The sequence below is a fragment of the Phoenix dactylifera genome, chromosome 11 (assembly GCF_009389715.1).
Source record: "Phoenix dactylifera cultivar Barhee BC4 chromosome 11, palm_55x_up_171113_PBpolish2nd_filt_p, whole genome shotgun sequence".
Lineage (NCBI taxonomy): Eukaryota > Viridiplantae > Streptophyta > Magnoliopsida > Arecales > Arecaceae > Phoenix > Phoenix dactylifera.
This window is the reverse complement of record NC_052402.1, coordinates 18,371,089-18,382,420: the sequence shown is the minus strand read 5'-3', so window position 1 is coordinate 18,382,420 and position 11,332 is coordinate 18,371,089. Positions and strand designations below refer to the sequence as shown.

General features: G+C 40.9%; 2 protein-coding genes across 3 annotated transcripts; one reads left to right on the top strand and one right to left on the bottom strand.

Annotated features, from left to right (window-relative positions):
* Positions 1–7,366: 7,366 nt before the first annotated feature.
* On the bottom strand, positions 7,367–7,979 carry LOC120112597 (nucleobase-ascorbate transporter 6-like). Of its 2 annotated transcripts, none has more exons than XM_039132179.1 (4): positions 7,884–7,979; positions 7,694–7,781; positions 7,547–7,616; positions 7,367–7,391 (listed from the first exon to the last, which is right to left on the bottom strand). In XM_039132179.1, exons 1-4 carry the CDS (start codon positions 7,941–7,943, stop codon positions 7,382–7,384), a joined length of 228 nt encoding a protein of 75 aa, XP_038988107.1. In that variant the 5' UTR covers positions 7,944–7,979; the 3' UTR covers positions 7,367–7,381. The 2 variants fall into 2 exon arrangements, 1 of the variants encoding a protein (XP_038988107.1); XR_005514175.1 differs by having other exon boundaries at positions 7,377–7,391; positions 7,547–7,607.
* A 1,810-nt stretch (positions 7,980–9,789) lies between these two features.
* LOC103722460 (late embryogenesis abundant protein D-34-like) lies at positions 9,790–10,960 on the top strand. The gene is made up of 3 exons (XM_008813027.2): positions 9,790–10,168; positions 10,262–10,552; positions 10,647–10,960. The coding sequence occupies exons 1-3, from the start codon at positions 9,818–9,820 to the stop codon at positions 10,809–10,811; spliced, it is 807 nt and encodes a 268-aa protein (XP_008811249.2). The 5' UTR covers positions 9,790–9,817; the 3' UTR covers positions 10,812–10,960.
* The last annotated feature ends 372 nt before the right edge of the window (positions 10,961–11,332 follow it).

Below are 11,332 nucleotides of genomic sequence, written 5' to 3'. Positions count from 1 at the left end.
AAGGATGCTAAGATGAGACAAAGATGCATGGATATAAGTTTTCGAGGTCAGCCAGAAGATCAAAAAGATGAGATAAGGCCATAATAATTTCAAGTGATCAAGATCGGCTGAGAGCTTTGAGACGAGGCCATAATATCAGAATGCCTTTAGAGGTTAACTGAGGTGAAGACCACAAGATCATGATGAGACGAGATCACATCAAGATTAGCCGAGTTAAAATATTTGTAGAAAGCAGCTGAGATAGCCATGAATGCTTTAGATATATGATAACAACGCCTCTTGGAGATAGGCTGAAGTAAGATTAAAATTCCATAGTAGCCATAATGACCAAAGAAATAAACTGAAACGCCTTCTGAATATATCAGACGGTAAGAGCAGAATTCTATGAAGTACTTGAGGTCAACAGAAATACCATAGGTGCATACTGGAGATCACCTTGTCGGAGTAGAATATAATCCTTTACGATCCTTGATAAAAAGAGAATACTTGATTGAGGATGAATATAAGGGCCAACAGGTCTGGTCGAATCTCGGGGGCAAATAGGCTTTCAGTATATATGAGGATGAACATAAGGGTCAGTAGCCCTGCTCGAACATCAGGGGCCAATAGTCTTGAGAATACACAAGGACGGGTATAAAAGCCAACAAGCCCACTTGAAAATATACGACGACAAGTATAAAGGCTAACAACCTGCTCGAGAATACACAAGAGCAAATATAAAGGTAATCGGGCTTGCTTGAACCTCAGGGGCCAAGAAGCCTTGAGATTATATGAAGATGCGTACAAGGTCCAATGGGCCTTAATTGGCAAACAATTCGAGTGATCAAATCGAGTGTGCCTCTTAGGCCGAGCTAGGACTTTTTAGATGGAGTGATCTTTTGAAGGCAGGGTTTTATGAAATGGTATGACTTGCAACACTTTTGACCCGTTGGAGAGAAATTGAAACATAATTCCATTAATGGTCAATATTAAAAAATACAAAGATTAGGAACCATAATTCTTACTGACTTTACACCTTGCTATTATGGGGCACATGTTTCTTGAGCTCAACGATTCAATAGATTCAACATGGATACTCCTAGATCGAAAAAGTTTGGCCGATGCTTCTTTCAAGCTGAAAGGTTCGGACTAATGATAGTAAGACCTTTGGAGATAGTGGCAATCACCTAGGCAAATGGCTGATCATTACTATTCCACCTTTCAAGGGTCCATCTATCTCAACTTAGGTTTTGATAATTGCTCACATAGCATCAAAGGTACCCCCGTCGGATGGGGGCTACAATCTTATCCTTCAGTTGAAGGCATTTCTTGGTGTCGTGCCTATAATTTATGTAGAATTCGTAGTACTTGCTCATATCCTCTTCCTAGCAAAGGTTCCTAGCTTTCTAGGCTAGTGCCGGTAGCCTTGGTTCTGGACTTTCATCAGGATTTGGGTTCTCGAAGCATTGAGGGAGGTATATCCTTCAAACTTCTAGGGCGGACTCTGAGGTTGCACGACAATCTACTCTTGCAGGTTGTGCTTTCTCCTTAGTTTGTCTTTTTCCTTATAGTCCTTGCATTTGTTACCATATTTTCTCGCTGCTTCTCTTTGAGCGGCAATGGTCTCTTCAACATTAATGTACTTGTCTGCTTGAGTCAAGAGCTCGGCCATGTCCTTTGGAGGCTTTTTCTCTAAGGAGAAGCTAAAAAGTGAGCTCCTCATCCTGTCCATCACTGTAGCTATCCCGATAGAATGATCTAGTCAGCACACCTCCAATGTCTTTGTGTGAACTAACTAATGTAGTTCTGAACGGATTTGTCTTCCCTCTACTAGATGGTGAATAGACTGGCAGTAGTTTTCCTCTACCTCTTGCTACTGATGAAGTGATTAGTGAACTGACAATTGAGCTAGTCGAAAGAGCAAATAGATCTCAGTCGGAGGCTATAGTACTAGAACTGAGCCACCTTTTTGAGTGCGGCCGGAATGCCCAGCATATCTTGCCTTCCAAAGCTCCTTACAGTAGCATGAGAAATTTGAAGCTCTTAAGATGTCCATCAAGTCCGTGGTACCATCATAGAGCTCAAATAGAGGTGTTTTAAACTTCTTCGGTAGGGGCTCCTCCAGAATCTTCTTGGTGTAGGGAGGTTCGTTCATTGTCTCAAAATTGTCCCTTGCTCCAATCATTTGCTCTTGTAGGGCCTTGATCTGGTTACTTATCTCCTTTATCTTACGATCATGGTCAGTCATCCACTTGGAGACTCTTCCTAGTTGATGTGGAGAGGAATTGCTAGAGATGGAATAGGTTACATAGGGGGATGGCGTCCCCCCCTAGTGGGAAGTGAGGAAGGCAATGAATAATAATGTCGGTACTAGTACTGGAGAGTAGTGGAGCATTCACCTTTATGGAGGGTTTTTCAGACCTTTTTATAACTAAAATTATATATCTTCCGCGAATCATATCCCAATAAATTTGGGGTCATCTCATAACCAATTTCTAATATGGCGTAACAACTGAGGGGGGTGCTGCAACCGCATAACACGTGATAGAATTGCTGAAGCCACATGCATACCCAGGTCAAGGGACCAGGTTGCCTCTACCATGAAGTAGTTCTACTCTGCTTGGGTTGGTCGCTAAGGTCTCCAAGCAGAGCTGAGAGATTTTGGCTCGCAAGTTGGCTACTTACAGTCTACTCATATTAGCTTTTAGGTTGGTTTGGAGGGAAGGGTAGCCAAAATGCCTTAAAGAATTTTTAGGCGCCTGGCTCACCACATGGATGATGAGTTGGATGAATCTGGTTGTGCCACATCACCTCAATCATTTATTGTCATAATACTTCAACTCATAATGTTAATATTGTATTTACACTGCAGTTTTAAAACTTGTTGATCTATATCAACACTTGGTCTAGTGAAATTTGCAATAGTCTCTAGTGGATTGTATATGAGGCAGATTTTTTATACTGGTTCACCTTCACAAATGTTTTTATAATTTACTCTATATAATCAGATCTCCATCTATAATGGAAATCTTTGTGCCACACCTAAAATTCTTTGAATCTAGAATTTCTACATGTTTCTTTTTTAGTAGCCTGCTTATCCGAAATAAACATGCAAAAGCAGTATCATAGACATTCTTGAACTATTGCTACTAAAATTCTATATTGATAATTAAAAAAAATATTCTTGTAATATCTATACAAATAGTATCATGAGATCAGAATATTTTTACCAGCTAAAATGCAACAACCCAAGACCTCACCCAAAATGACCAACCGAAAGATATTATTTGGATTTCTTGATCCTGTATAAGTATCCAAGATCTATCCAGCAAATAACCAATGTGGGACTAAACACATGCCCGCACGGATCCTCAAGATTTACCCAGCGAATAACCGATGTGGGACTAAACATATGCCCGCACGGATCCTCACACACTCTCCCTATTTAAGTCTTGGCGTTCTTGTGCGGTTAAGGGTCAAATCCATTCAAATCTAATCACAAGCACTACGATCGGCCTGTGGTCAGCTCCAATGGATATGTGTTGCAGTGTCCCTAGTCCACATAAGTTATGAACCGGGTCTTCTCTAATATCATTTGTAACAACCCAATACCTCACCCAAATGGCCAGTCAGAAAGTATCATTTGGATTCCTTGATCTGGTATAAGTACACAAAATCTATCCAGTAAATAAGCAATGTAGGACTAAACACATGCCAACATGGATCCTCACATAAAATAATAAACTTTTGTTCGATATTAGTAATTTGAGCAAATAATATTTTTATTCTTCTATAATTGATCATTATTTCTAGCTAAAGTATGTTGCTGTAACTATAATTAGTTGATCATTAAATACTCCAATCCAGGCAAATCTGGAAAACAATGTTTGTTATATGTAAACATTTAATTAGGGTTTAGTAAAGGTTCCTTATAATTAATGGAATCAAAACGTCACTATTATTTTGCAGAGCCTAATTAGTATTTAAAATTTCATACATGGCATTGGATCATATAATTCTATGGATTTTATGAGTATTTATTTTCTTTTCCTAAAAAAAATTCTTGAATGGTTCGAGAATGAGTCTAAACAAATCATACATCTGCAACATGGGGTATGTTATGTTTGGGCTTTTTATATTGCCAAGTTTCCTCTAATACCCATCTTAAAGAAGAAACCTCAAAATTATAGACTCCAACTAATAGAGTCGTTGGTTTCATGATTAAAAAATTAAAAAGAAGAAAGAAAATTGCGGTACATACTACATGACCAAGTAATATACGCCAAACAAATTAATCATTTAGCAAGTAAATACATATATCTAGATAAATCGATATACAGACATGATATTTATTGGTGCACAATACACAATTAGATAATACATACTTAGCAAATTTGTCATCTAGCAACCTAATATACATCTCCAAGCAACTTGATACACAATTTTCAGAACATCGTATTTACCACTATATACTATATAGCCGATGGTACACACTTATTGATTTTCTGATACATACTGCAGGCTCATTATATATACACCTAGCAGCGATCCAATTCGTACCTCCTGGTAAATCAATATATAATTTATAGAATGTATTTTTTACCAGTACAGACTACATGGCTAGATGATACATATAAAGCAAATCAATCATCTCTCAAACTAATGTATACCTCTTGGTAAATCGATACATAGTTTTCAAAATATAGTGTACATCAGTACTAAAATTAAAAGTGGGTTCGATTATATTCGATCGTATCTATTTCCATGTCCAATTCGGATCCGATTTGGATACTGCTTTATTGGTCCAATCGGATCTGGATACGGATTCGGATAGTCAGTTAAAAAATCTTCCGAATACAGATACAGATGCGAATACACCTATTTTTTAAGGATTCAGATCTGCATTCAATATATGTATATTAAGGATAAGTAAAACGAAGAAGTTTAAGTTAAGTTAAATCAAAAAACCAATTAAGTAATTAACCAAATCTTAATTAAAAGAAACCCACATTCGGATGACCGTCACTTAAGATAGTAACCTGAATATGGAATACCCGATTTGAATAAGATCTTTCGAATCACCTAGCATGCCTGAAAGGTACAAACCGCTCGCTTATTTGTTTCATCCCTCTTTTCTCTTCATCTTCTTCAAGAAACTAAAATTTTGAAGGTCTATCCATTTCATAGTTTTTACCTAGCGACTACAACTGGCGACAGCCATGAGATACCTTAGAGGCGCCATAGATCTCCTCTACTTCAGTGACGAGCAACTTTGAACGGTATATCGTTTATGAAATGGTTAGTTTTTATTTTTGATAAATGCTTGTTAAAATTATATTTTTTAATTAATTTTTTTCTTTATGATCATATCTTTATTGCTAGTTTTTATCTTTGAATTTTGCTCAAATTTGATTAATATTAAAAAAAGCTTCCTATCTATATCCGTATTCGGATAAGAAAATATAGATATTTAATATCCGATTCGTATCCATATCCGTTTAGAACAAATATGGATATTAATTTTGATATATGTTTAATATCCATATTTGTATCCATATTCATTGAAAAATATGGATACAAAAATGGATATGTCAATATCTGATCCATTTTTAGCCCTAATAAGTACCAATGCATAATTTTCTAGCTTTGTCAAACATAAGAAATTATATATATATATATATCATTCCTTAAATTTCATGAACTTTTAGGTGCAAAAATTCTAGAAAAATAGAGAAGGATTTGGAGGAGAAAAGAACTCGGGTAGATAAGAAAGACCTCGCGGATGGGATAGACAGCTTGATGAGAAAGAGAATAAATGGAGAGGCTGGATGAGGAAGAAAAAGGAAATAGACGATCTCCCTTCGTGGATGATCTCTTTTGGAGTTAAGGGATTGACGAAATCTGTTATTCTTATTTGATTTTTGGGTTTCCTCTTCAAGATGGGCATTAGAAAAAATATGTCAATATATAAGTCCCTGCCTATATGATATTCTGTAGCACTTGCCCCATATAATTTTTTTTTGGAGAGAGGTGTGCACACTACAAAAGAAAGGATATCTCCCGGCGGTTTTTTTGGTCTCTACCGACGCTTTTAAGCGTCGGCGAATTTCCAGCCCACGCACCCCAAAGCGTGGGTCAGACGTCGGGCAGGTGGGCGTGGGTCCGGTTTTTGCCGACGCTAAGAGAAAGCGTCGGCAGAAACAAGGCTTTTCCGACGCTAATAGAAGCGTCGGCAAAGACGACATTCACCGACGCTTTAAAGTGTCAGGAAAGCCCAAAGCGTTTTGGGTTTTCGCCGACGCTTTAAAGCGTCGGCAAATGTATTTTGGCCGACGCTTTAAAGCATTGGCGTAGGCGTGCCACAACTTTTTTTTACTAACGCTTTAAAGCGTCGGGATTGCTATTTTTGAAAAAAAAATTAAAAATACGAATGTAAATTAAAGCCATATCAACCTGTGCTCGGATTACGAGGATGTATGCATTCCTAGCGGCACCGTTTAACACTGAATCTGCATCGTCATGCCTTAGGAGGTTAAGAGCCTCCTCCTTTTGCAATGCAAAGACCTTAAGAGCATAACACAATGGGCATGTAAGATGAAGTTGAACAAGAAAAAATGTATAGACTTAAATTATCTCTACCCAACCACAGTTAATACTCTTCTTATGAAGATATTAAACAAAATGACACAGGAAATCTTTTAGACAGCGTTCAACTGACGTTCCTCACTGTAAGTTCTACTCAAATCTTGATTGCAGTTAGATCTTCAAATGGAACCTGATTGCATCTCAACAGGGCAACGATATGCGGTGTGGCAAAAACATATAACATAGTAATATTAAGTAAAAACTAACATTTTGAAATAATGAATCAATTTGGACAAGGAAATAGATAAGGAAGCTTGGGCATATATACTTTCAGGCAAAGATAATACATGAAACAAGATAAGGTATAATTTCTGCCACCATGTAAACTGAAAGGTTATTGTAATGTAAGACCTGTGGTGCAGAATCGGCACCAGCAGAGACAGCAGCCTGTGATTCCTTTAACACAGTGAGCCAATCCTTTTGCTTACGTGCTTCATTACACTTGGCCAAATGGGTCTGGAGAGCATGCACTTGTGAGAAGTCATTAGAGCTGGTTTCCTTTCGTGATAGCTTGTAATGGTGAATTGCCTTCTCAGCTTCTCCCAATCTGTGAAATATGTGCAGAAATATCAAGTTTTGTTTAAATAAGGCTATGGAAGAAGTAAATTATAAGGAAAGATGCCACCCTTCCTTTGAGTTTAGTACTCCACATGGAAGAAGATCACTTAGAATATAAGCCAATCATAATTAAATCAATATGTAAATGAGAACCTAGTGAGTACCTTCAGCTTACGCAGAGACCCAGAGATTCCCTCTGTCAAAAGAACCTGAAGATGATCAAAGCACATATTAGAGGTTCTAAGCAATTTAAAACAATCAATTCAAAATTCACAAGAATCCCCCTTTTTTTTAGCAAAACAGAGAGAAGGACCACAATACATAAGAATTCCAGATGTTTGGAGCACTTAAGAAGCTTCATTACCTTAGGCATTTCAAAGCCAAGTAGCTCAATTTCCCACTGAACATAAGCTCCTTCAGGAACACTAGAAGGCCTGTTCAAGAAATCTCATTAGTATTTTCAAGTGTTTTGTTCAGAAACCAAGATAGCCAATTGGTTTAGAAAATTAACCTTGTAAACGAGTTCCAAACAAGGTCTGTAACAGAGTGTTTAAGCCGGCCACAAACAGTAATGTCTGGATCACCTGAGCTTTCTCATCCTAAAGCAATAAAAGTGGTTTCACGTACAATTTTTTTGAAAACAAAAGCTAAACGAACCATCAACCTCATGGATCATGCATATTTGTGTAATTAAGTCATACATTTCCTCCACCCATCTGAGGAACAAGAGCAGTAGGAATGATGACAGTGGTGCCAAGCATAACCAGGTAGTGCTGGAAACCGAGAAGGATAGCCTCCGCTGCATTAGAAGAGCCACAAAATTATTGATGTTGCATCGAAATTTCGCCATTAAGCCAAACAGGTGACGTTAACAGCCAAAAACCCACACCAGATGGAAAACAAAGTAATGAAACCCTCAAAAGCAGAAAAAGGAAGAACATTAAATAAATCCTACAGAATTAGCAACAAAAGACCAAATCTAGTAGGAGCACCTACCCAGATAAGAGAGTAATAATACTTCAACTAGATACAAGCGGCACATAAACGAACATTTATTTTCATATTAGTAATCAAGAAGCATATTAAAGATACAAAGAGAGTCAAGCAGGTCTCGAACGAGTAAACTAAATTCAAACAAATAAAAGTTAAAAAAAGAGAGGAAACAATCAGTTCTTATACAGCAAACACAATATAAAATAGCAAAAATTCGGGGAAAAAGAGAGAGAGAGAGAGAGAGAGAGAGAGAGATGGTGGTTTTGGGCTCACGCCATGGAGGAGGACTGGTTTCCTCGTCAACCCGCGCCAGGTAGCCGGCGAGATCAAGGGCCTTCTTGGCCCAGGCGGCGGAGAGCTCCGGAAGGCGGAGGATGGCTGGGGTGCGGGCGGCGGCGAGGGCGAGGAGGCAGGGGAGGGCCTCCGCGATGCCGCCAGAGCCGTGCTCCATGTCGACGACCACGTAGTCGTAGCCGGCGAGGCCGGCGATCTCGGCGAGGGTCGGGGAGGAGCGCAGGAGGAAGAGGCCGTAGAGGGTCTCGCTGGCGATGAGGCGGGACTTGAGGATCTGCGGTTCGAGGGAGAGGGGGGCGAAGTCGGGATCCAAGGAGGCGGCGAAGAGGCGGGCGAAGATATCATCGCCGGAGCCGTTCTGCTTCTTGAATCTGGAGGGGGTTAGCGAGGGGGGGCGATGATGATGAGAGAGAGAGAGAGAAGACGAGGAATGGACGAGGAATGGGGATGATGATCCCCTCTTAAAAAAACTCTGGAATGGGTTGAGGGTGGAGGGCGGTGGCCGGGAAAACGGAAGGAGAGAGAGGGCTCGTTTCTGACGACGCTTTTTAGCGTCGTCTTATCCGGTGACTACACCGACGCTTATTAGCGTCGTCCTTTGCCGACGCTTTTTACAAGCGTCCTCAAATTTTGACGCTAGACCAAATATTGCCAACGCTTGTGAAAAGCGTCGGTAAAACCGACTTTTTCTGTAGTGGCAGCAACCATGACCCCTAAATATTACCAAAATTATATGATAATATATCAACTACCACCAATATGTTTTGCATAAATTATGGTACTTGGTACTCATACTTCGATTTTCCACCGCCCATAACCAGTTACCGCAAAAAAAATAATCAAGCTAGTTCATTTTACAAGGAAAGGTAACCAAAATTTAAAAAGACTATCTAGCAAAAATTTTAGGAAGCACCATAGCAAATCCCTCGCAACATTTATTTGACTCCGATTTTAAAAATTTTGGACCAATTGAGTGAGATCTGATCGGTTCCAGATTAGCCTCTATCCTGGATCAGTCCAACCCATGTCAACCCTCGGCGGGCCAAAATGGAAGCCAAATGCAACGTGCTCCCGAAAGGCGTTGCATGCTAATGTTAGACGGTCGCGTCTTTTCCCAAAGCTATCCATTTTCCTTTTCCCTGCGTCAAGTCGGCAAGCACCGACCGGAGCCGAACAACGTGTCCCAATGACAAGGGTCCCATCCCCTTCCAACCTCCAAGTGTCACCATAAAAATTCCACATGTCACCTTCTCCTTGCTCCACTCGGCTATATAAATACGCATGCCGAAGATACGGCCATCTTCGTCTCTATCACATAAGCCATCAACTTGGTTCGAAGCCTTCGAGGATGAGCCAGGAACGGCCGAGGAGGGCTCAACTGAACCAGGCCGAGGCCTACGCCCATGTTCAAGGTGAGCCCATCAAGTACGGGGACGTGTTTAACGTCCAGGGGGAGCTGGCTCGCGAGCCAATTGCACCCCGGGACGCTGCCATGATGCAAGCCGCCGAGAACCTGGTCATGGGCCAGACGCAGAAAGGTGGCCCTGCTGCCGTCATGCAGTCGGCTGCCAAACGCAACGAGCGGGCCGGGCTCGTCGGCCACCGCGATGTCAGCGGCCTTCCGGCCGACCAGGGCGTCTCTGTCACCGAGACCGACCTCCCCGGCCGCCGCGTCGTCGCCGAGTCTGTGGGCGGACAGGTAAGAATAACTCCGGAGATAATATCACAATATATATAGAAGGCTGGTATTTTTCGTGTTTGCTTCTTTGAGCTGCTTCTGGCTTTCGAACAGATGGTGGGAAGGTATGAGACGCCGGCGCCGGTGAGTATGGCGACGCCGGAGGGGGCTTTGCGAGGCGATGCAATTACTATCGGAGAAGCTCTCGGGGCGACGGCGATGACTGCAGGGGGGAAGCCGGTGGACGAGAGCGATGCGGCGGCGTTGCAGGCAGCGGAAGTGAGGGCGACAGGGCGGAATGAAGTTCTGCCGGGGGGTGTCGCCGCGGAGGCGCAGTCGGCAGCGGACGCCAACGCCCGCGTGATGCGCGACGAGGACAAAGTCAAGCTCACAGACGTTGTCACTGTAAGTATTCTTCTACCGCCATCAGGTGGGTTCCAATCTATATATAGGCTCTCTGTCGTATCATAAGACTGTGATATGATGATGATGATGATAGGATGCGACGACGAAGCTTCCGGCGGACAAGGCGGTGACACGGGAAGACGCGGATCGGGTGGTCGGAGCAGAGATGCGGAACAGTCCGGACATGGCGACGCATCCGCAGGGAGTGGCGGCGAACGTGGCAGCGGCGGCTCGGCTCAATCAGAACCGGCAGTCTTAGGCTTAAAACGGGCGTCAGTTTTCGTAGTGAAAAATAGATGATAACAGTGGAAAAAGGAGTGGCTTGTTATAAGTCTTATGTATCTGTGTGCAACTGTTTCATGTATGTGAGAACTTTAATCAAGTGCTAGTTTTTTTGGTCAAGTTTAGCTCGAATGCAGTTTGTGATGGAAGTGTGTTGTCTGTCTGTTGTTTGGGACGACATTTCTTTCAAACATGATTTTCATAAGACCTTTTTTAGGAAAATAATGATGAAATATAGAAAGAGAGACTTTTTTAGAAAGAAAAGAGTGAAGAGGCGAAATATTTTTTTATTTATTTTGGCTCTTGCTTCGTCTTAAAACACTTACATAGTATTTAACATAACATATATAAATATAAATATATAAACTAGTATATAAAAAAAATTAAATACATGAACTATTTAAATGCACATAGAAATTTAAATATATGAATTATTTAAATATGCATAAAAAATTCAAATATATAAATTATTTAAATATACATAAAAATTCAAATATA

Excerpts from the sequence above, each read along its gene's own strand:
- LOC120112597 (XM_039132179.1), bottom strand. The coding sequence starts at position 7,943 with ATGCTTGGCACCACTGTCATCATTCCTACTGCTCTTGTTCCTCAGATG. Across the intron at positions 7,782-7,883 it reads CTCAGATGGGTGGAGGAAAT|GATGAGAAAGCTCAGGTGAT; the intron begins GTATGACTTAAT and ends TTATTGCTTTAG. Across the intron at positions 7,617-7,693 it reads GTTTGGAACTCGTTTACAAG|GCCTTCTAGTGTTCCTGAAG; the intron begins GTTAATTTTCTA and ends TTTCTTGAACAG.
- LOC103722460 (XM_008813027.2), top strand. The coding sequence starts at position 9,818 with ATGAGCCAGGAACGGCCGAGGAGGGCTCAACTGAACCAGGCCGAGGCC. Across the intron at positions 10,169-10,261 it reads CCGAGTCTGTGGGCGGACAG|ATGGTGGGAAGGTATGAGAC; the intron begins GTAAGAATAACT and ends GCTTTCGAACAG. Across the intron at positions 10,553-10,646 it reads AGCTCACAGACGTTGTCACT|GATGCGACGACGAAGCTTCC; the intron begins GTAAGTATTCTT and ends TGATGATGATAG.